Raw genomic sequence first — 25932 nt, 5'->3', positions numbered from 1 at the left:
ATCAGCCGTCTATTTTTCTAGAGTTAATGTTTTATTAGAAATCATTTTAGAGATCATTTTATCTTCCTTAGTGCAATGAATATAGGTGATTATGTATTATTATGTAGATCCGTTTAAAAGTAAGTTGGAAATAAAAAGATTACTATTATGAGGTTAGTGCAGAGTCGGAGACTTAAGCATTAACTGCCAGTCTTCCCACCCCTTACAAAATACATTGTCTCTTTAAATACAAGATATGGAAAGACATCTTCTCTTCCTCCCTCCCTGTCTCTCCCTCTCTCTCTCTCTGTTTATATAGCTACAACTTGTACATTCTATTGCTTTGAACTTTTCTCATTTGTTACAAATGAAGTTAATTTCTGCATCCATTAAAAATATTCCACTGTTTTCACAGATAAATTATTTTTCTTTTCATGATATATTAATTCTTACGAAGCATGGGTATCAAGAGAAAATCTCTTCTGACCTTTGAACTGAAATAGGAATGCCTGCTGACTGCATAGTTGTGGGCAAAACAATAGTTTCAAAACATATCAAGTGCTTGGATTTAGTGAATGTTATATCTAAGCACTTTTATTGCCTTGGGGAAAATGCTGATGATACTCTTTTAACAGAGCAAGAAAAATACTGAAATGTGTACAGAATTGTTTTTAATTTCATCTGTTATGAACCATATTGGATACAAAATTAATACAATGAGGGACTTTAAACTGAATAAAATGCCTCTTTGGAGTAAGGATACGAGGCTTTGGATATATGGTATTTTGTGACATAGCAAAAACATGAAAAGGATTAAACAGCTTGGCATTCAGACTCTCTGATCTAATAAGTTCTGACTGATGCCACAAAGTTCAGAGCACAGTAATAAAGCAAGGTCATGTAAGATGCACATGCTTATGTGAACTTAAAAAGCACATTAAGTCGCTCACATGTGCATAGAGGTAAAAAAAAGGAACACACCAGTGGGATCAGAAAAGACCCCTCGGATATGAGGGGCATTGTTTTATCCTGAAACAGTTCAAGTGTTTCATTTTTTGGGATTTCCTCAGGCTGTATGTAGCTACTGACAAATTTTGGCAGAACATTGGGATTAAAGCAAATGTCAAAGTCTGGAGAAGACTTTAGGGGGACAAAGGAAAAGAGCCAATTTCTAGAAATCCATAGTTAATCATTTTAAAGTGTTGGGCCTGAAAATAATTTTCTCTTCCATAGAAATCCAGTTCAGTTCAGACTATATAACTGGTACAGTGTAATCATAGCACTTTCCTAGCACTTCACGTCAGACCATTCAAACCAAAGTGATAGACAATTGCAAATATAGGTAAGAAGCTATGATTGTTCTTTATATTTTTCTTCTTGAGCAAATTTGCTGTGTGTAGATTACATTACTTAATAGAAGAAAGCTCCCCATTTAATACACACCTGTATTTTGGAAAAGGGACTGTAAAGACATACAGATCTATGATTTGTTTATAAGTCAAAATGGAACATAAAAGAGGTACAGATAATAAGCCCGTGAATATCTGGTCAGAGTGGCTCCAGTAGGGACTCCCAAAAGCTGAAATTTGAGAATGATAAATGGGCCCTTCAAGAGATAAAAGGAGTAAATTTGCATCTGATTGCTGCACTATAGCCAAAGCCTGCTATTTGGAAAGGCAAGTGTCTGTTAGATTTAATGGTGAAGGGAATTTACCGTCCTAGCTACGCTTAAGATCTGCCTCAGACTCACTCAGAATTGGCTTTGACTGTGACTTTTGAAACATTCCTTTCTGCACAAACCATCAACCTGTAACCGCTGATTGTCCATATAGAAACAGGTGTCACCGGCTTCAGTCCAATACAAGAGTAGACTGGATAAGTTCAGCAGGAATTTCCTAGTAACAATGGGTTTTCCCTTGTCCCTTCAGCTGTCCAGTATCTGCAGAGCAGCCGTCCATGCTGGAGTGGTTCGAAATCACGGTGGTTATGTTGATGTCATGCCTGTGGACAAAAGAAAGACTTACACTGCTTCTTTTCAGAATGGAATCTTCTCAGAAAGGTAAATTTTAAAATGTATACATATATATTTTGTATTTTATATATTTACAGTCTCTTCCTCTACACACACACACACACACATACCCCTTTACGCTTGCTTTACAACCAGCTCACCTTAATATGGGTTTGGAGTTCTGTGGCTGTGCCAGTGTGTTTCCTTTGCACGCTGTGTAATAATTGGTCATCCAGGGATGGGAAAAGCTGCAGTACCAGAGATGTCTGTCTCCTACAGGCTTATAAAAATCAACATGAATATCGGATTACGAGTCAGAATCACTCTTTTGTTAATTGATTTTATAATAAGGAAATTTCTTTCATCCTCTTGGATTTTCTAGATTAGTTTTTATATGTAATTATTTCTAGTTGAGAAGGGCACTGGATATTTCTCTAATCCTTTTATATGACAAAGTATTTGCTAAAGAATGGTCTGATTTTTCACAAAAAACAAATTCTTTTTGATTAGAAGTTGGATACCTTGTATGACATAAATGAATGTCTTCTGGTCTTATACTATTCAGTCCATCAGTAGTATATATTTTAGTGGCTTGGGAAAATTAGTATGACTTACTTTATCAAGTATTAAAGTTAAGAGCAAAGAACCTATAGTGATTTTTTCAAATCATTTGTACTTGGGGAAAAAACCTTAACACTCATGTATATTGTATAGATAAAAAAAAGTTCCCAACTTTTAGACATTTACCGGATTCTTTAAAATTGCCAGTGGAGGTTTCACATATACAATTAAGTTTCTATAAATGGCCCCAAGGATGGTGCTATGTAAGGTAGATTGCCTTCCACATAACCATCTGAGTGCCATTTTTAATAAAAAGACAACTTGGCATTTAGCGTCTGTTATAGGTCTGGGAAATTCATAGTAGGTACTCAAAAATAATAGTACTCTAGAGTATTATTTAAGTATCACTGTCTTCTTAACTTGCAGTTAACTTTTAACCACATTGGTCAGTTGTAAACCTGGATCTTAATATTCTCCCAATAAAATGGAATAACAGCTGCCTAACTCTGCTTTATTAAAATCAAAGGTGGTAACACAGGAAAACGTGATCTGGAATCTGTTACATTACATATAAAGTACTATTATTACCACTGTGCACCTTAAATTTTAGTAAACTTGCAGCCCAGCATACAACCAAGATTTAAAGAATTATGTCATCCTCACTCAAGCTTTCCAATAACTATAAACTATAGTAGCCTAAGAAAGCTGGCCATCTGGATTCATAGAGCTGCTTTCTTGACTGTCATAAATAAACATGATTTATTTGGAGGATTATATGTGGAGATGACATCAATATACTTTCTGTATTTTTTTGTAGTTTACAGAATCCTCCAGGAGGAAAGGCATTCAGAGTATTTGCTGTTGTGTGAAATGGAACACTCGGAAGAGGATCATAAAGACTATTCAATGCCATATTTCTGAAGTTTGTATAAAATTGTAACATTACTGTACAGAAGATAACAACTATTTTCAGCCCCCCAAAAAGTACCAAATGCATTATAAATCTTGATAAATTCTGTAAAAATTAAACATGGGACATTATTAACTATGGGAAAATAATGAATATGCAATGGTTTTAGAAATCCTGTGTTAAATATTGCTATATTTTCTTAGCAGTTATTTCTATAGTTAATTACATAGTCATGATTGTTCTACATTTCACATGTTATTTTATATGGTGCTTTGTATATGCCACTAATAAAATGAATCTAAACAGTGAATGTGAATGGACTTCAGAAAATCATCTGGTGCATTTAAAAATAATCAATTCTTAAAAAATGAGAGGAACCATATTATCACATTTTTCCCCAGTTCAATACTCTGCCATTACCTACTCCAAATAATCTGAAATTGTTTTCCACTTAATACTGGTATAGTTTTTCTCCTCTGTTAAGTTTAGGCATATCAAATATTATGTCCTGATATTGTACTTCTTATTTTGTATAAAATAATTACTTAATCTCCAAATGAATCTATTAAAACATTTGATTCCTTGGGAATGGCTTTAATAGTAAGTGGAATGAACTATTGTTCCATGGTAGAGTAGTGGTATAAAAACATTCCTAGTGATAATATAGTAAATATAGGGTTAAGCAAAGGCAGCCAGAGCTTTCTATGTATTGTTCAAAGTGAGGTCACACATTTTTCTTTTGCATCCTGGCAAATACTCCTGCAGGCCAGGAAGTATAATAGTAAAAATTTTAACAAAGATAAACTAATGTATTGTATCACCATTGCCACTGGTTTTATTAATGGTAAATGGCCTTGTTTATAAATGTTGCCATATTATGGTACCTATGATGGTGATATATTTGTTTCTATGAAAAATGTATTGTGCTTTGAGACTAAAAATCTGTAAAATGTTAACTATGGTATTTTTTTTTCTTGCTGGTGGATTTACTCTTTCCCTGTAAACATATTAAAATTAATCATGTTTCAAAATATTTTTAGTCCCTTCCTTATTTTGATCAAGAAATCATTTTAAATTAGCAAAATTATTTTAAGTCTTTTAAATTTGGGTTATTGACATTAATACAAATAACATCCTCAACACCAGAAGTCTGCAAAGTCAACTTGAGTAGCTATTTGTATATGAAAGAGGAGACAATCATATATTTGGGAGCATTGTATCAAGGGAAAATTTGAATAAAATGAGGATAGAATCTGAAAGATATAAAGTAGTTATAAAAAATTGACAAGACAGTAAATACTTCATATATTTTCAGAAAATAAATGACTATGTATTTAGGAGCAGAAAAGGGGGAGATAAGTCATAGCCAGAGATCTGGAAAATCAAGAGAGCTGGATAATAGAAAAACAATAAAGGAGAGGCTCACATAGACCATTGCTGGGGAACAAATGGTAAAGAAAATAATACTATGACCACTTACCATGCACTGGCCAGAAATTAAGTGGTTCAAAATATAGGTAGTCAAAACTTAAGCATTTGTAGATTAAAAACACCAAAATTTAAAGCAGATTTGTGGGAACACTTTATTTTCCCAAAAGACACATTATACCTTCTTACATAGCATGATTGAAATGTAAACTTTACTCAGATTCATCTTTGGCTCCCCATTTTTCCCCCCACCCCAGTAGTTTTATTTTTGTCAGTATAAAGACTCTCATATTTGTCCCTAGTTTAGACACTCACCATCAATTTCCTGTACTATTACAATGTCTCCAGTTGGAGTCTCATTTTGTTTCTTTCTGTTCCTTTTTAATCTATCTTTAAATCTTTCACTGGAATTACACTTTTCCATAAGTTTCCATTATTTGAGAAAAACAAATCATCTTATAAAAACATTTATGAACCTCCTTAGTCTTGCTCCATATTGTTTACCTATCCTTTCTACACAAGGTGTGGCCTTGAGTAAGTTTCTTAACTTTCTACACTTTGATTACCTCACCTGAAAAATGGGATGAATAACAACTCATAGGGATTGCTCTAAGAACAGATGTATAACCTACTTCACATCACACATATAGATTGTGGTAAACATATGTTCTTATTATTAATATAATTATAGTCATTTTTGTTACTTACCTTGGGGAAACTATGTATCTGCTATGCTACATTACTGATCCATCAACACTTAATGTGAAATCCTCTAGGAATTTTCCTACAATTCTCTTGGTAAGAATTAAGTAATGCTCTCTAATATGTCCTTTTAATTTCACCATAACAATTTTTAGATTTTTGACTTGTATTAGATTTAGTTCTTTAAAGTTAGTGATAAGCTCCTTGAGAACTGTGACATTAACTCTTTACCCGAGAAATTCACTGATTTTTACATTCTATAAATGATTGGTCATTATTGCTGAATGAATATTACAACAATCTTTAATTTTTTTCCCTTGAGGACATAAAAGAATATTGTTGCATATTATCACAGCAGAATACACTATAGCTAATGAAGATAGATCATTGATAAACATTCTTTGAAAGATTTTATTTATTGGACAGAGAGATCAGGAGAAGGCAGAGAGACAGGCAGAGAGAGAGAGAGAGAGGGAAGCAGGCTCGCTACTGAGCCCAATGCGGGTCTTCATCCCAGGAGCCTGAGATCATGACCTGAGTCTAAGGCAGAGGCTTAACCCACTGAGTCACCCAGGCGCCCCATCATTGATAAACATTCTAAATGTGGATCTAAAACAGAGGTCAATGCTTATAAAATGGTATTAATATTAACATTATTTCAACTTTTAAAGTTTACCAGACCATGTGTTATTTCTTTAATGTCCTGCATCTAATAAAAGTGATCTGGGTATTTCAAGCAAAGCAGAATTCTCCAAAAAGATTTCTCTCCTAATCTGTTAGATAGTTGGCTTATTATAATGTATGCTTTTCTATTCAATATTATATTTCAAAATACTGCCTTCTCTAGCATTTCTAAAATGTTTTTAAAAGAACTGTAAACTCTCGAAGACTCTAGTGAGCAAAACAAACAGTTATTTCTGAAAACATACCAAACTTCAGATTTGAAGCTCAAACTAATTTACTGCACAAAGAATCATTGTTTACATTTTTACAAAACACTTATCTGAGGTGATATTTCAACCCAGGCACCATAATTTTCAGGAGCTGAAAAAATAGTTTAGCCAAATAATGTGATCCTTTCATTAACTTGTTAGACTGCAGGCCTAAATTAGATCACTTTGAATTTTTGAAAGGCACTAGGGGAGGCCCTCTCTCTCGTGGATTCTGAGTCTGGAAAGGTGATTACATCATACTCCATAAGGTCCTGCTGACGTAAGGCCTGTCCCGCAATTGTAATTCACAGCTCCCTTCCGTTTCTTTTATCCCCAGCCACCCGCCCGGGCTTCTGAGATCACGCGAGGTTTGGCCCTGAGATATTGCAAGATCTGGTTTTCACGGCTTTAGCACTTCTGTTGTGGAGAAGGGACCCTGGCAGTTCCCGATGTTCTGGACATGTTCGCGCCTTTGGCTTGTCCTAGCTTTGTGCCACCCAGATTCTCGAAGATCTCAGGAAGCTGGGTGCCAAGTCAGCACGAATCGCGGGTGCAGATTTCAATGTCCCAGCGTCTTCCTTTAGGTATCCTGGAACTCTAGGCCTGGGTTAACAGGGGCCACCCCAGCCTTGCCAGCCATCCTCGTGGGGCTGATGGTTCCTCCTGCTGCTTTCCTCATGTCTAGTGTGGAGGGCCACGTGAGCCCGAGGTGCCGGGCGGGCGCACAGGACATTGTGGGAGTCAGGTCTCTATAGTCAGGGCACTATAGGGTGCCTCAGCAGACACCCTATAGTGCCCTGGATGGAGACTATGGAGCTCCTGTGAGATCTGGCAGCGGGGGAACAGGCAGCTCTGTTTTGGGGCATTCTGGACCTTGGCAGCTAGGTGCATTCCCCTGAAGTCCCTGCCTATGGCCTGCTCTATCTTCCACTGCTCAGACCCAGATGGCGTGCAGACTGGACTTTGAGTAATAAAAATAAGCCAGATCCTGTGTTTGCGCTAAGTTGAGAGGTGAGTGTTCATTTATAGCTGTTAAGTACAAATGACCTTTATTTTAATTTGAAGAATTCCACGAGAAGTGTTTGACTTCAGGTATTTTACTGTACAGGAAGAAAAGATTTGGAGACTGTTGTTACTGCCTAATAATAAGATTTTTGCTCCTACTTGGCTTATTGCTTTGGTACTGCTGAGATGTTCAGTGGAAGGAAACAATTATGGTAATATAATCCAGAACAGATGTGCTGGAAATTGTCCTATAACTTTGATATGGTTTTAATCGACAAAACAAAAGAAAAAATCTTAGGTTTCATTGAAAACTATAGTTGGAATACCTCTGCCTATGTTGTGTGTTGAGTTTATGTGTGCGTAAATATTTACATTTGTTACAGATTGTTGCTGTGTTAGATGAATTACTTAGAGTTCATCTAATTACCATTTATTCTCTCACTTTGCTGATGAAAAAAAAATGGAATATGCACTACCTTGGCCAAAGTCACATAGAGCTGTGACTAATTTCAAATAAATTCTTTATATTTCCAATCATATTTTCTATATTTCCCTGAGATACAGCCAGGAGTAAGAGCATAGACCAAATGTTAGAGTCCTGATGCCTAAATACTTTGAATACGTGCTTACAAACTTCAGAAAATATCCAAAGTCATAGCAATGCAATCCAGTACTGTACATGTAAGGGTGCGTACCACTCTAATAAGAAATAAACCTAATTAGGCATTTAAATGTGTCAGTTTAGGAGTATATTTAGTTGTTGCATGAGAACTTATTTTTTAAAAAGTAAAATACATCTTTTACCACATATATACTCCCAAAGACATTACAAAGCAACCAGGCAAAGAGTGAAGCCTATCAAATGGTTTTTAAAAATAGTACTAATAATAGCCCTTTTCACATAGTGTTTATTTATGCCAGCATTGTCATAACTAGTTTTTACCTCAGTTCACACATTCCACAATAATCCTGTGAGGAGAGTAGTGTTACTATTATGTTCATTTTGTGGATGACAAGAGGAGTTCACTAACTTCCTCAAAATCACCCAGAAAATAAATATTGGAGTCAGGATTCAAACTGTTAAATATGGTTCTGGATTCTGTGCTCTAAATAATTATTTCCCCTCCCATAGCCAGCATCTTTTATGTTAGGTATATAGACAGTCCAATGTCTTTATGTAAATATCTTTTTTTCAGAATAAGTACGAAGTGTGAAGATTTTTTGTCATAAACACATGCCCTGAAGAAGTCATCTACTGCAGAGGAGGCTTCCAGTAACCAGACAAATGCCCCACGGGGCTCCTAAGGGACATCACTTAGGCATGTAAGTCCCTCGTGCTTTCCCCTGGCCCCTTGTTCATATTCCCTTGTCTTCTCCTCCCCCGTCTGCTTCTCATCAGTCTCATGTTGTAAGAGGGCTGTCCCCCCCCACATGCAAACAAGTCAGAAGTGTTCATTGTCCAATAAAGTTTGTGTGTGCTCTTTCCATCTGTGGTTATATATTTTTCCTTGATCAGCTCTGAAATATACTTACCCCTTATGGTTAGTATATATTTTCCATTTGTTCCTCTGTTTTTTATCCATTTACTCCTCTTTTCTTGTCTACTTTTGGATGAATCAGGTTTAATTTAATTAGTCTGTTAATCTTGATAATAAAACTGCCAGTTGGGGTGCCTGAGTGGTACAGCTGATTGATTCCGTTTTTTGTTTTTTGGCCCAGGTTGTGATCTCAGGGTGTGAGGTAGAGCCCAAGTAGGGTTCTACGCTCAGCAGGGTGCCTGCTTGAGACTTTCTCTCCCTCTCCTTCAGTCGCTCCCCACAGCTCTCTCTAAATAAATAAATGGGATAAAGATAAATATGTTTATTATATAAAGATAAATTATAAAATTTATCTTAAATTATATAAAGATAAATATTAACAATAAAGATAAAGATAAATCTTTAAAAGAGACAAAATAAATAAATACAACTGCCAGTTATTTTACCAGAAAAAAAGGTTTATTTTGGGAATAGCAGAGATCTGCAATATGGGTCAAGCCAGCTACAGGAAAACCATAGACAAGTCCTCAGAACAAAGGAGCGGAACACTTTTTTGTAGAAGAAAGGAGGAAATTGTGAGGACTGTTATAAACAAAAGGTCCATTGGAGTAAACTGGGAGTTCATACAGGAGGGGGTTTTCATGGGCAGAGCTGGGACTGTCTGTCGTTAGTTGGGTTGTGGTAGGAGGAGAGAAGAATCTTCTCCTCCTGCTGTGTAATGAAGAAGTAGCTAAAATAACATGGGCTTGCAACTTCCTGTTGGGTTTGCAGTTGAATAGTAGGGCAGGAGAGTGCCATGCTGGCTCTTGACTCTTTTCTAAATGTTTTTTAAAGTTGATTTTCATTGTTCCAATTTTTGCCTTTTCCATTAAGTAGTTTCTAGAGAATGTAATTTGCATTTTTATGTATTACTGTCTACCTTTAAATTAGCACTTTTGTCACTTCTCAGAGCAAGCACCTTCAAACAATTTCACGCTGTTTACCCCATTCCTGCCTTTTGTTCTTCCGTTGTGCTAAATCTTACTTCTATATTTGTGATCTGCTTTAGAAGACATTATTGTTGTTCATTAAAGTAGTCAGTATTCATTTGCATTTACCTTTTCCAATGTTTGTCATTACTTCTGATGTTCTATGTTTCCATATAGTGTTATATTTATTCGGTGTGAGGAACTATCTTATCATATCCTGTAGTGAAGCCTACTGGTTGTGTATTTGCTCATTTTTGAAGGATATTTTAGTTAGAATTCTAAGTGAATTGTCTTTTTCTATTTGATCACTTTAAAGATACTCCATTGTCTTCAACCTCCCATACTAATGATGATCCTTAAGTTGTAAGTTTTAATTTTTTTTTCTTTTGGTTCTCCTTTGTAAGCAAGGTGTGATTTTCTTTGGCTGCTCTTAAAATTTTCTCTTTCTCAGGGCACCTGGGTGGCTCGGTGGGTTAAAGCCTCTGCCTTCGGCTCAGGTCATGATCCCAGGATCCTGGGATCGAGCCCTGCATCGGGCTCTCTGCTCAGCGGGGAGCCTGCTTCCTCCTCTCTGTCTGCCTGCCTCTCTGCCTACTTGTGATCTCCATCTGTCAAATAAATAAATAAAATCTTTAAAAAATTATTTTTCTCTTTCTCTTTATTTTTTGGCAACCTAGCTAATAACAAGTAACTAAAATATTGAAATCACCTATAGATTTCTCTTTTTCTTTATTTTTCTTTGATTTTTGGTCATTTGTTTATTTTCTTTTGGCATGCCTCATACTTTGAACTGGATCAAAATTGTAGAAATTCAAAATGATGTTGTCTTCCTCCAGGTGGGCTAAATTTTCTTTTGAAAAACAGCCAGAGGACTAGTGGATCCCCTTGGTCCTATTAAAACTTGGTTTTAGTCATTGTTAGAGCTATTTTCTTTATGTCTTTATTCCTAAGGTATAGCCCTTAATATTATAGCATTGTCTTTCTGGGGTCTCAGATTAAAGCTTTGGGTCTTAACCAAAGTCACCCACCTTGGCGTGGTTTGAACTCCAGCTGTTCTCCCAATACCATGTGGCTGCTGTGATCTCTGCTTTAGCATTTCAGTGTCCCACATGCTGTCTCTACTAAGACTTAAAAAGATTTTTCTAAGGCTTACTCTCTGAGTGCAGTTTAGAAGTCAGCCAATGATTTAGGGGAGATTTGTATACTAATTTTTGAACTCTATCTGTGGGGTTCCCTTCTCCTCTGGTGTTTGTCCTTTAAATTGGCAGGCAGTACGGGAGCCTCAAAATCTGCCGTCATTCTGCTCAGTGCAGCAAGACTTGCACTTCCTGCCTATGTTCTATTTCCTTTGTCTGATAATGGAAAATGACTTTAGTGAACAAAGAATGCCAGAAAGAATATGAATCTCACATTTTATACATTCCCTTTTCTCAAGGAGATTAGCTCTTCAAGCCCTTTCTACATTGGATGCTTTCCAAAACCTTCAAATCCATGCTTTATAAAATTTTCCAGCTTTTATAGATGTTTTGTGCTGGAGGATTAGTCCAAAACAAGCTATTTTAGTATGGCTGGAACCAGAAGGTCACATGTTTATTTTTATAAATTGCATTTTGTTCAGAAGAGTTAATGTAACCCATGATGATAATGAAAAAGTGTATAGAAGTTTGAAAGATATATGATGAAAAATATATTACTCTGGCCTCCGGTTTCCCTTTATAAATTCAACTAAGTTTTTATGCATTTACAATCCTAGATATACATGTCTTTGTATGTATTTATGAATTTGTACATATTTGCATGTGAACTCATAACATGCTACTCTAATTAAATTAACACTTCCTTATTACTTTAAACCACTTTTGTCAGTCATTTTTAAACTTTGTATTTGTATGTTGCTATATTTATCAGATCTTTTCCTTAATGATTTTTGAATTTTATGTCATCTGCTTAGAAGGGTCATTTTACTCTAAGCATGTATTAAAAATATCTTTAGTGTTTTCTTCAAGCACATGAAAGTTTTAATTTATTATGTTAAAATGCTGAATCAGTCTAAAATTTATTTTGATGTGAGGCCTGAGGGAAGAAGAAATTCAGCTATATTTTTCCAAATGGCTATCCATTTTTTGTAACACTGTTTTTGATTAATCTTTTCTATATAAATTTAAAATGGTGCTATATTTGAACTATATTTCTATAAATATTTGATACATCTATTGCTTCTGTCTTCTGATCGATTGCTGTCTTCTGATTATCTGGCTATTAGCCAATACTAACATGTTTTATTATTTGTTTTATAATATATTTTAATGTTTGGTGTGCTTTACTACTCATATTTAAAAATTTTTCCAATTAGTCTCAGATCTTTATGTTTTCAGTGTAAAAAATCAGTTTTTGTCAATTTAGTAGTCCAAGCTGATAAACACAAATATAATGTTGAATACCCTATGTTTTTGCTTTTGATCAAAATTGCAGTTTCTGCTACCATTATTTCTATCTTTTTTATTAAACTGGACCAATTGTATCCCTAGGGCCTATGACCTGAAATCATATGTCGTATGCACTGTGTGATGTTCTACTATGTCCCTACCCCTCCCATACATGTCTTTAGGCAGAGTTCTTTAAGAGCTCCTTTTCTTTTTCTATCTCCTGTTATAAGATAAAGCATAGTCCATCTAAATAGGACTTTGGTGACATAAATGTATAAACTATATCACCATGAAGTACTTGATATAAATGGGCAACAAGTTGTAGCTGTACCAATGTACCAAAAAGAATAGCTTAGCAAATATGTTTTTCAACATATTTGAAACATATTTGAGTTGTGAACTGAACTTATATAATATTCTCACTTAGTTTCTAGCTCTCTATCAGCTGCAAATATTCATCATACTGTTGTAAATAGTAAAGGCTATTTTAAATATCTAACTATACTTAAAGAATAATCCTCCATTCATTCGGTTGATGCCAAACTGAAACAGGGCTGTTACAGTCACACCAGTAGGTCATATACTTAGAACCAAAAGTCAAAGAGTCATCAAGTTTTTCTTTCATAATTTCTAGGCATTGGGGGAATCCAAAATTTGGAAGATCAAAAAATGGAGGGGATCAGTTTGTGATTGCTAAATTAGGTGGGAGTCTGAAATACTCAAAATTAATAGAGTTAGGTAAACACAAAAATAAAAACAGGAAGAATGTAGAAGAGATTAAGCACCTGGAAAGGTTCCTTTGTCTGTAATGTCAAAAAGAAATGTATGTGCATCTGTTTTGGAGACTTGTGTAGGTTAGATACAACAGAGTTAGGGGTTAATGTATGTCTGGCACATATTATTCTAAGACAGCTCTTCACTATACCTTTCCTTTGTTGCAATAGTGTAATCCTTTGAAATGTCTGACCTACTAACTGCTTTATATAAAAAAGAAGTAATGATGCATGTGATCTGGTGTGGACCCACCTGTGATTAACTAAGGGAATATTAGTCCATTGCAATGCAAGATCTACTTTGAATGTATACAGCCTTTAGGAGATATTGCAGAATGAATCAGGGTTTCTGAGGCACCTGGGTGGCTCAGCTGTTAAGGGACTGGCTTTGGCTCAGATCATGATCCCAGGGTCTTGGGATTGAGCCCCTCATCAGGATCCCTGATCTTGTGTTCCCTCTCTTGCTGTGTCTCTCTCTGCCAAATAAATAAATAAAAATAAAATCTTTAAATCAGGGTTTCTTTGGCTATTGCCATATTTTAATCATTTAAAAATTTTTTTTATTCATTGGATAGTATCTATAAATATTGGCACATTTAAGAATTTATGTACAAGAATAAACACACATACAGTGGGTACATATTAAAAACCATTTACGTATGACCACAAGACAATTTATTTCTTATATATACATTATTTTTTTATCTGTGCATACTCTTTTGCCTAATAATGCCACAGATGAAAAAAGTGCTGAAATTATAGCATTTGGCATTTAATACAACAAATGTGAGGATTTTGCAAACTTTTGAAAATAAGAATATGAATAAGAATTCCTTTATGTGCTCCTTACTAATCGTTATTAGTAGATATGATCTTTATTGCGTATGTTGAGTTGTCTTTCCTTCTTTATATGAGTCATCTTATTGAAACCATTTAAGTACTTTCCTGTGTCAGTTGAAGATCTATAACAATTCTGTAAGGAAAAAAAGTAAAAAAGAAAAAAAGTAAAAAATTATGCTAAGCCACAGGTAATTTTTGCTGGTTCTAACGGCTCTTCCCCAGCTCTTTTGGTCAATATAATATTCTATTTGACAGTAGCTGTTAGTGTAGCAGTGCCAGAGAAAGCCAGCCCTTGGTTTTACCAGCCAGTATTCCTCCACATCCTCACACGTTGAGTAAATCTTTGCTTACTGGCAGCCTTGCCCACTGGTTGGAGCACTTGACTATAAAGGAGAAACATAGATGTGAAAACTTGGGTTTGGGCAGGAAAGAGGAGACATGGAAAAGTTCAGGGGGAAAAAAAGGAAAAAAATTGAGAATTCTTTTCCTTAAAAATAAAAAATAAGAATTTTAGAATGATGAATCAAAGTGGAAAATATTCATGTATAATCCATAGTCATATAAAAATCCATGGATTTTTTTTTTTTTTTAGATTTTATGTATTTATTTGACAGAGAGAGATCACAAGTAAGCAGAGAGGCAGGAAGAGAGAGAGGAAGGGAAGCAGGCTCCCTGCCAAGCAGAGAGCCCGATGTGGGACACGATCCCAGGACCCTGAGATCATGACCTGAGCCGAAGGCAGCGGCGTAACCCACTGAGCCACCCAGGCGCCCTCCATGGATTTTTTTAAACTTGTTTTTTCTTCTAAGATTTTATTTATTTATTTATTTATTTATTTATTTAACAGAGAGAGAGAGAAAGAAAGAGAAAACGTGAGAGCAAGTGCACACAAGCAGGGGAAGCAACAGGAAGAGAGAGAGAGAGCAGCAGGCTCCCTGTAGAGCAGGGAGCCCAATGCAGTGCTTCATCCCAGGACCCTGAGATCATGACCTGAGCCAGAAGCAGAGGCTTAACCAACTGAGCCACCCAGGTGGCCTTACTTCCATGGATTTTTAAAACAACACAATACTATGAAAAAAGTATTTAGATAAAAGTATCAACTGACTTCCTACAAAGTCTTTACAATTAGAAGAAGTACAGTTCTTGCAAGAGCAAAATGAAGTTTCCTTCTAAGGAAACATACCACCATAATAGTTAATGAAATGCTGTGTTCTCAACATTTTCGAGCCAAAATGTAGCTGATATGTTCTTGTCCTTTGTAGTCTTCTTCAGATGTCTATAGATAAATGTATGCCAACTATCATTTTCATTTATCCCTACATAAGAAATAAGTAACTTACTTCACTTTGATACAAAGTGTTGGACTGGATAGTTGAACATATGCTTAAAAATATTTCTTTCTAAAAAACTAAAAAGACAAATCCTTGACTAGACTAATCAAGGAGAATCCACACTGACAAAATCATAAATGAAAAAAGAGACGTTATAACTGATACCTCATGAATTTAGAGGACAATCAGAGACTACTGTGAACAATGTATGTCAACAAACTTGACAACCTACAAGAAATGGAAAAATTCTTAGAAACATACAACTTACCAAGACTGAATCAGGAAGAAATAGAAAATCTGGGTAGACCAATTACTAATAAGATTTGATCAGTAATCCCAAACCTCCCAATCAAGAAAGGGCAGGACCAGATGGTTTTATTGGTGAATTCTACCAAACATTTAAAGAATTATTACCAATCCTTCTCAGACTTTTCAAAAAAATCAGAGGAGGGAATACTCCCAAATTAATTTTACAAGGACAGTGTTATCTTGTTACCAAAACCAGAAGAGGATATTATTAGAAAAGAGAACTACAGGCTATTTTCCTTAGTGAATATAGATATAAAATTTCTCAATAAAATACTACCAAACGAGGGCATCTGGGTGGCTCAATAGATTAAGCCATCTGCCTTTGGCTCAGGTTGTGATCCCAGGGTCCTGGGATTGAGTCCCACATGGGGTTGCCTGCTCAGTGGAAAGCCTGCTTCTCCCTTTCTTGTTCCTCCTCCTTTTGTGCATGCTCTCTCTGTCAAATAAATAAAATCTTTAAAAAAATACTACCAAGCCATATTCAGCAGTACATTCAGAGGATCATTCACCTTGATCAAGTGGGATTTATCCCTGGGATTCAGGGATGGTTCAGTGTACACAAATCAGTAAATGTGATAAACTGCATTAACAGGATGAAGTATAAAAATTATTTTATGGCCTCAATAGATGCAGAAAAAGCATGTGACAAAATTCAACAACTATTCATGACAAAAACTCTTAACAAATTAGTAACATGACTCGACATAATAAAAGACATATGTGACAAGCCTACAGCTAACATCATACTCAATGGTGAAAGGTTGAAAGCTTTTTTTTAAGATCAGGAACTAGACAAGAGTATCCCTTCTCATACTCCTATTCAACATAGTACTAGAAGTCTTAGCTAGAGCAGTAAGAAAAGAAAAAGAAATAAAAGGTACTAGAATTAGGAAGGAAGAAATGAAATAATTTCTGTTTACAGATGACATGATCTTACATATAAAATGCCCTAAAGACTCAATAAAAAAAACTTTGAGAACTAATAAATGAATTCAGTAAAGTTGTAAGACATAAAATCAATTGGGAAAAATCATTCACATTACTATAAATGAACTATTGAAAAAAATTTAGAAAACAATCCCATTTGCAGTAGTATCAAAGAAATTAAATTCTGGGGATAGATTTAATTGTGAAGGTGAAACACCGCTGAAAGAAATTGAAGAAACAAATAAATGGGAAGATATTCCGTGTCCATAGATTGGAAGAATTAATTTCCTCTTAGTCATTTTTCTCTACTCTGACAGAGAAGTCTAAAGAAAATAGCATTTGAATAGATATGCCATCTTCTTGATCTTTAACCTTTGGATAATTCTTCCTTTTGTTTGTATTAACTCTTAGAACACAATTGAAAAGCTCTTTTTTTTGTGGGAAATTCAAGAAGTTAATCTTAGGTTATTCTGTGTTCAATTTTATTCAAACTATTATTATATTCATGATTATTTTTTCCATTTATCATAGGTTAAAGATCCTGCTTTCTATCTTTTGAACACATTAGACTACAGTTTTTTTAATCTTAATTTTTCTGACTCTCTCGGTTGTCAACCTATAGCAAGAATTTTTTACAAGGGAAATTTACTTTCTGTACAAAATTTATAGAACTAAAATAATTACTCAAATACTGAATTTATAGAGTATGAGGTGCCCCACATGCTCTTTTACAAAGTAGAGGAGAAGAAAACTTTGGCAGTAAAGCCCCATGTAAAGCAACTCTTTCTTCCTGGAAAACTGTGGGTATTAGCAATTTCTGATGTTTTCATTAGTTAAAAGAAAATACCAATGTCATCCTCCTGTGGTTTTGCCTTTTTTAACTTGAATCTGAGTTTCCATTTTTTTAGGCAACATTTTCTTGCTCCTCAGTACTTTACACTGGCAGGGATGCTAGGCCTCTGAAGAAAATTTTGAATGAAACTGCTCAAGTATTAGATAACCAGAGGGTTGTTAATCCTATTGCTAAACTGACTCATGAGTAGTCTTTTTCACTATTTGCCTATCCCCCTTATATCCATGTTATTCACAATACCAAGTGGTTTTACTAAGTCATAAATCTGACGTATCACTTTCCTGCTTACATCTCCTAAGGCTCTCTATTGTCCATGGGTGTTCTGAGCTCCTTCTTGATCCGTATAAAGCTTTTCATCACAGTGAAATGGGTCTCCTTTAGAATCAACCCCATTACTTGCTACTCTGGCTCCAGAATTTATGGTCCCACAATACCAAGGTACCTATAGATCTCCACAATCTAAATGTGTAATGCTTTTTATGACTGTACTTCTGCTGTTGGTTTAGGAAGTCATGTCCATTGGAATAAAACAACATGTTTTCCAGATCATTGAAAACTACATCAAAAACCAATGTTGGCTAATTGAACATAAGAAAAAAATAAAGTATCAAAGAAATTTAAGAAATTAAAAAAAAAAGCATGTTAATATGTTGGAAAAATTATTAATTGAAGCCATCCATTTAAATCTGCATGATACTTATAAAATTTGGCTCAAGCCCACAGGTATTTATTCTGTTTCTGCATGTGTAATATGGTAAGCAGTATCTCATTGTTTCCACTTAGATTGCCGGGCATTTCTAGGATCTTATTTTTTATGGTGACTCTGTGATCCCAGTTCCTGGTCCCAGTTCAGTTTCAGTCATGTTTTACTTCCTGGGACTATTCTTTCTTTGCTCCATACCCATACAGATTTAAAAAAAAAAAAAAAATCACATTACTTGAGTTTCTTTTTTTTTTTTTAATGTTATTTATTTATTTGACAGAGAGAGAGATCACAAGTAGGCAGAGCAGCACGCAGAGAGGGGAAGCAGGCGCCCTGCTGAGCAGAGAGCCCGATGCAGGCTCCCTCCCAGGATCCTGAGATCATGGCCTGAGCTGAAGGCGGAGGCTTAACCCACTGAGCCACCCAGGCACCCCATTTTCTTGAGTTTCTTAAAACTCGAGTATTTCTATGTATAGTGGACCTTATCTTAGTCTAGGATAATGGAAAACGTTCAAATTGAAACAATAAAAATGATTCAAAATTGATTATAAGTTCCTGTTATTTAATAGTCTTTTAGGCATCCTGTTAATTGAATTCAATGCATATTTTCTCCCAAAGGACATCTAACCAGGTTGCTTTAACTCTTTACACCTAGTTATCCTTTTAATCTCTTTTCTAGACCTTTTTTCTTTTCTTTTTAAAAATTTACTAGTTTGAGAGAGAGAGAGAGACTAAGTGGTGGGGAGGGGCAGAAAGACAGAAAGAGAGAGAAGAAGCAGGGAGCCCAAGGCGGGGCTTCATCGCAGGACCTAGAGACAAACCTGAGCACAAGGCAGACACTTAACCAACTGAGCCTCCCACGTGCCTCTGAGCCCTTTTTCTACCAGGAAGACTCAGCTACTCTCACCTGTAATGTTAAGGAATTCCACATAATTCTTGACTCATAATGGCTTCTCCTGAGTTAATTTAGTGAACCAAAATGAACTTAGTGGTTTTGAAGTTTAGACTCATTTTTCCCCCTCCCTTCAATACATCTTTGTGTGATGAGGTAAAAACCTGTATACTCCATTTGATAGGAACTAAGCTAGCTCTCATAGAAACAAAGGCAAGAAACAGTACGTTTAGGATTTAAAATAATTACCTCTTGGAACACCTGGGCGGCTCAGTCAGTTAACCGTCTGCCTTCTGCTCCAGTCATGATCCCAGGGTCCTAGGATTGAGTCCTACATCAGGCTCCTTGCTCAGTGGGGAGTCTGCTTCTCCCTCTGCCTGCTCTGTCTGCCCCTCTCCCTGCTTATGCTCTCTCTGGCAGATAAATAAATAAAATCTTTAAAATAACTGTCTCTTTCCTCTCTTCTCACGCTTAAACATGTCCTCACTCTCTAAGCACATACCTTCTGATGTATATCTCAGTAAGATGGTGAGCTCCCTAAAGGCAGGTGTTTTTTCTCTGTTTTGTTCATCATATTTCAAATGCTACAGTATTGTTTGCTATATAGTGATACTCAATAAATACATATTTTTAATTAAATTAAATTTTGGCTAGTTGACACATTTTCCTGAATTGTTGCTTCTTAAGGTTATTTGCAAGTTCAAGTTTAATTGTATTATTGAATACAATAATATCTTTTGTTTATACCATACTTTAGAATTTTAAAAGCACCATAATGCAAGTTTTATTTAATCCTTACATGGACTTTGTGGGGCTAGATAGACTAAGTAATATTACTTCTGTTTGGGGGATAAGAACACTGAGATACAAAGATAATATTATTTTTCTTAACTAGTAACTTTGGCCTCCAAACTTAAAGTCCATGTCTTTGTATGGTATTTTTAAAATAACAATAAAGGGCATGTTCAAATACTTACATGATAGATGTATATGAAGTAGTCTTTTGTTTTAAACATACTACATTGTGAATTTATGAACTGGGTCTTGGAAGAAGTTATTTGAATTTAAATGAACTGCTGGCTCCACCACATGAAAGCATGCTAAAATCCTACTTCTACTAAACTACTGAAAGCATGGTTTCTCCACAGTGCCTCCATTCTGGGGAGGAGGAAGATTTGTGAATCAGTATTTTGAAGAATTGTTTCAATTTTAGTCTTCCTGAGATTACAATATAATACAGTCTCTTAAAACTTGCTTTTTGTATTTTAAATTTTATGTTGCTACATAAATTAAAAAAAATAGTGAAATATCACAACATTCCATTTCAACATTACAATCATGGAAGCATTTAACTAAAAAATCTAGGAATTATTAGCTGTCTTTAAATGAATAAGATTTATTCCTGGTTGGGTTAGCCAGATATTTAAGTCAATGTTCAAATCATCTGGACGCCTTTAAGCCTACATGAAATCTTTCTATTTTTTTAAGATTTTTTAATTTACTAGACAGAGATCACAAGCAGGCAGACAGGGAGGCAGAGAGAGAGGGGGGAAGCAGGCTCCCTGCTGAGCAGAGAGCCTGATGCGGGGCTTGATCCCAGGACCCTAGGATCACAACCTGAGCTGAAGACAGAGGCTTTAACCCACTGACCCACCCAGGCACCCCAAGCTTACATGAAATCTTATACAATTTAACCACTTTAAGAAGGGAAAAAAGTCCATAGTTCATTGTTGGTTGGTACTTTACAAATACCAGGTTATATCTTTTTGTTAATAATCTATTGATTTTTAAAAAATATTTTGTTCATTTATTTGTCAAAGAGAGATATCACAAATAGGCAGAGAGGCAGGCAGACAGAGTGGGGGAAGCAAGCTCCCTCCTGAGCAGAGCGTGGTGCCCCAATAATCTATTGACTTTTATGGAAGTCAGAAGACAATACAGAGCAAAACTCTTGCTAAAAATGTATCATTCTAAAGTCAAGCACACCAACTTTCACAACTGTGTGTCTATTTGTTATTTTGCTGTTTTATGACAGTGTTTATTGCGTAGTTACTATGTGATAGGCACTATCTCTCAGCCCTACAAATACAGGAAACTTCCTGACTCTCTTTGAGTTCTCATTCTAATGTTAAAAGACAATCAGGGGGCGCCTGGGTGGCTCAGTGGGTTAAGCCGCTGCCTTTGGCTCAGGTCATGATCTCAGGGTCCTGGGATCGAGTCCCGCATCGGGCTCTCTGCTCGGCAGGGAGTCTGCTTCCTCCTCTCTCTCTCTCTCTCTGCCTGCCTCTCTGCCTACTTGTGATCTCTCTCTGTCAAATAAATGGATAAAATCTTAAAAAAAAAAAAAAAGACAATCAGTCTAGGGGCTTGGGGCTCAACTCTTGATTCTCGATTTTGGCTCAGATCATGATCTCAGGGTTCTGGGACTGAGCCCCACATTGGGCTCTGTGCTCTGTGTAGAGTCTGCTTGCTGTCCCTGCTATCCTTTTGCTGCTGCTCCTCCTCCTTCTCTTTCTCAAATAAATAACTAAATAACTAAATATTCCTTTCACAACATATCCAAACACAATTCCTTTTATATGTGGAAAATGTTCAATGAGTGCTTATAAAACAAAGTTCAAAATGAAATTTATTTGGGAATTTTGAGGGGTAAGCTATAAGCCTCCCAGTTCAAGCCTCAGGTTAGCAAGCTTGGTTTGTGACTTTTAGTACATAACTTGTTTTTTGCATAATCTTCTTAATACAGAATTGAAACTAAATAATTGGCAGAGCTGAAGTGGTAACATTATCACCAACAAAATGGCAATGGCATTATTTTCTGTTTCATCCCAGTGACTGGTACTTCTGGCCAAGGGAGAGAGATGTGCCTACTTAGAACTGAATCATCTTTTGTCAAGCTAGGAAAGAAAGCACTGGTGCAGCCAGGAGTTCCTCTGGGCAGACGTCATTTGGGTTCTCTAATTTAGTAGGGTGCAAATAGATCCTAAAATTAAAAACCCAGTCCTCTGTTTATTTCTTCTGTTTGGGAAGCAGTCAGTAAACTCCAGAAAACATGAGCTCTGTGCTATGTTTCCAATGTCAGCTGCCCCAGTAGCCAACTTTTGCTTGCTATGAAAGGATTTCATTGACTTTCACCAACCAAAAACACAGGAGACTGACTATCCAGGAACCCCACTTTATTTTCAGTTATGGCTTCTTCTGTTTCCATATTTAAAAACAAAAAGTCTTTCTTACCTCTGGTTTTCCAGTTTAACCAGGTCTTCAGTTTTACTAACAATAATGTGTTTATATGGCATTTCAACCCAGTGGAAGCCCCAGGTCTTTATATGAATATATATGTAGTTTTTCCTTCTTCTCCTTACCTTCCCAACCCTCACCATGTACACACAAATCACGTCATTCCTGAAATATGACCTCTCAAAGGTGGAGTATGCTTCATGCTGAAACAGCATATAACGTTGGGTATGACTGACTTCATATGGGTCTGCTGAAAGACCAGAGAAGGGCAAAAAAAGAAAAAAAAAAAAAGTTCTTCTCTGAACAAAACCCATACTGTACTCTGCACAGAAATAGAATATGCATTGCAAATCTGGATCTGATGCTTGCCTTGATTCTATTTCTTGATGCATCTTGCCTCTCTTCTTGGCTGTCTTCTGCTGTTTCACATATGCTTTCCCCACACAGAGGACAAGGTAGTAGATGACAGGCTTCCAGCTTGATATATATAAAAGGAAGAAAGACCCTCTCCAACCCTGTGGCTGGTTGTGGTACATTTCAAAAAAAGGTTCTAATCAGCTATAGTTGAGTTATATGTCCAGTTCTTTGACTGATTTCTGTACACAGCTTGGGTCACTGGTTGTGGTTAAGGGAAGGCATCCTAAAATCACATGAGATGAGAAAAGAGTCATTTTGTTTGGGAAAGAAGGGTGCTGGGCAGAGAGGAGAGAGTTGGCCACTTTAACTCTGAACTGGTAAATATTAAAATCCATATTCACTGCATAACTTAATTCTTTATCCCTCTTTTTTTTCTGTCCCCGTTGTTGGTTTAAGGCTAATGTAACAAACACTTACTAAGCTCCTACACACTGCCAGTGATGCCAAGTGCTGAAAAACAAAAATGAAAAGATGTGGTTCTCAAGAACTCATTGCCCTGTTGGGGGGATTGTAATGATATAACATGACCTCCATTATACTTTAGAGATAGGCATAGAGTGCAATGAAGTACTACCCAGTGCTTTGTGGGACTGGGACAAGGGAAGTGGCATATTGGGGCATGCTTCCTGAAGGACCTAGTATGTAAAATGAATCTTGGAAGATAATTAAGAATTAGCCAGGCAAAGACTGTGGGAAAGAATATTGCTGTATAGTTTAAAATTACACACCATCTGGTTTTCTTTGCAATGTATTTTAGCCTTCTTCAATTTTAATACGTTTTGATAGTGATCATGTCTTATAAATCTTCTATACTATCGACAGTGCTTGCACAGTGCTAACTACCTTATTGATTCTTGCTGTCTAATCTATTTAATGTTGGCTATTGTTTCTTCTCATCACTGGTCATCTGGAACATTTTTTTTTCCTCCTTAGGAAAATGAGCTAATTATTAATAGTAACGGAATGGCATATGAAACAGAGTGTCAGTTTTCCTGGAGAGCTTTTCAAGTTTCACCAGGTTTTAATCTTCCCCTCCTAAGAATTCTTAATGCTACTCCAGTAGTGCCATTTTGGCCAATTTTAGAATGTACAGCCATTCGTACATGACAAATGTCAAAGTGATGCCTCCTCTGCATCACCCCTTCAACTGAAAAAATAAAAATCTGAGTTTTGCCAACTGTTTTGGTCAAACTTTTATTCAAAAAATATATTAACTTAGGAAAATAGCATCATGTAACTATGCCATGCCAGTAAAAATACCACAATGTCCAGAAAATACATTCATGGTGGCTTGATTTGCCTAGAACACCTAATTAAATTTTATTCCCTTTTCTCAGTGGCATATTCACAGTCACTGATTGGTTGCTGGAACCATATGTATCTTCAAAACCACTGGTCTCTGATTTAATTCACGTGCAAAACAGATGCAAGGAAAACAATACTGACTTGAATGAACCTTCGGCATCTTTCTCTCTATGCATGTTTATCTATCTACATATGGTATAAGTGGCTTTAGCTATATGCATAAATAGGCTGACCAGGATATTTATTCTTAATATATTGGATATTAGGAGTATTTTTGTGTATCAATTGACGTAAGTCCCCACATGTGGTTGGGGGAATACAGATACATGCTCTGTGACTATGAGGTTAATTCTAACTTTTTTAGATTTTGGGTAGGAGAAGAGAGAGCAATAGGCCTGCTTTACCAATTCCATCTCTAATCCTGTGAAATTTGTTTTATGCAGTTATGTTTCATACAAAAAAGTGTAGACACAATCATATCCATTTATTCCAGGAAGCCATTGGTAGAAAAGCTTTCTTTGAAATACTCAGTTGGTTCAATTACATTCAAGATATTTTTGGATAAAAAGGACTTTTAACATACATGTTCTTCTTCTCTGGGGCAAAAAAGTGATCCAATGGCCTTTCTTTGGCTGGATTATGGAAATAGAGTGACATTGACTTGTATGAGCACAAGGGAATCCAAAAAGTAAAAGTCAGTGTGCTTGATAAGAAAAGCCAAGGTGTTCATGGTGCTGGGGTCCAAAGCAGGACAAATAAAAGGAGAAGTTCTGAGACAAGAGGAGAACATTAGATTAAGGTTCTCACATTGCCTGGGGCGTGTGCCTGAATCAGGGAAAGATGTTAAGAGTACTCTGACGGTACAGAACATTTTCATGAACTGTGGGAAATAAGGTTTCTTCACGTTAATGAATGCCTTTAATATGCTTGGCATCATTTTCAAGAGAGGAAGTCTGTTCCCACAGTTGCCTCTCTGTGCTAGACCTTCCCCAGTAGGATAGGCCATAGGCAAGCCATAGAATCATAGGATGTTTTACAGGGGTTGTTGAAGTTTGACATTCAGGAAGGGGTGCTGCTGTTCAGAGTAAAGAGTAGGGTCCTGGGTAAAGGACAGACTTGAAATATCTGGTGGATGGAGGTTGAATAAGTCAGAAAACTATGGGAAAATTACCTCAATCTTAATTTAAAATCCCTGGGAACCATTCTCTTGCTTCTTACTGGCCAAATTACATATGTAATGCAAAGGAATCAGATAGTACCTCCCACCTAAATATCTTCCTATAAGCCAATGCTAATCTGTGTTTATTGTATGATGTTTTCCCCCCACTCCTGCCAATTTTCCAAAAATTATCTGAGTAATCTGTATTTTGTTTGGGTTTTGATTACCTGTTGATATTTTAGGAAGTTGCATGGGGTAGAAACACTGAGTGCAATTAAATGGTGATGAAGAAGGCCAGTAAGACAAGACTAGAAAGGTAAAACAGTTGTGCTGTTGATACACAGCCCTTCATACACAATGATGGAGTTTTCTTTTAGGCCTCTGTCCGTGGATTGTGGGCAGGGGAATGTAGGCATAGATTTGGAGAATATGAACTTCTTCCAAATCCAGGAACCTACTGAGACCCTCGCTGGGGAACTGATGATTGTAGGAATGATTAGTGTCCTAGATAGGGACTGTGTGAGTTTATAGTAGCCTTTTCAGAAAGAATGGCTCATGTACCTGTGCTTAAGTTTGTGCTTGGCTAGAAGCTTGGAAAGGAAATGTGCCTGCTTTGGAGAATACAGGCACCAGGCTCTTAGAACCAATTTAATTGCAGTCTTCCTGCCACAAACATACAACAGTTCTTGGCACATAGATACTTTGTTGAATTTTATTAAAATTAAA

At 36.2% G+C, this 25932-nt stretch overlaps 1 protein-coding gene across 2 annotated transcripts in view; it reads left to right on the top strand.

Annotated features, from left to right (window-relative positions):
- CRISPLD1 (cysteine rich secretory protein LCCL domain containing 1) overlaps nucleotides 1-4494 on the top strand; it is a 41729-nt gene extending 37235 nt beyond the window's left edge. For both annotated transcript variants that reach the window (XM_004762328.3, XM_013061408.2), the window contains 2 exons: nucleotides 1908-2038; nucleotides 3369-4494. In XM_004762328.3, coding sequence (XP_004762385.1) covers nucleotides 1908-2038; nucleotides 3369-3420 — 183 coding nt within the window. In that variant the 3' untranslated portion in view covers nucleotides 3421-4494. The remainder of the gene's footprint in view (nucleotides 1-1907; nucleotides 2039-3368) is intronic.
- Nucleotides 4495-25932: the final 21438 nt, after the last annotated feature.

This window comes from Mustela putorius, unplaced genomic scaffold (assembly GCF_011764305.1).
Source record: "Mustela putorius furo isolate JIRA1106 unplaced genomic scaffold, ASM1176430v1.1 tig00003846_pilon_pilon_pilon, whole genome shotgun sequence".
Classification (NCBI taxonomy): Eukaryota; Metazoa; Chordata; class Mammalia; order Carnivora; family Mustelidae; genus Mustela; species Mustela putorius.
This window is presented reverse-complemented; position numbering and strand designations above follow the sequence as displayed.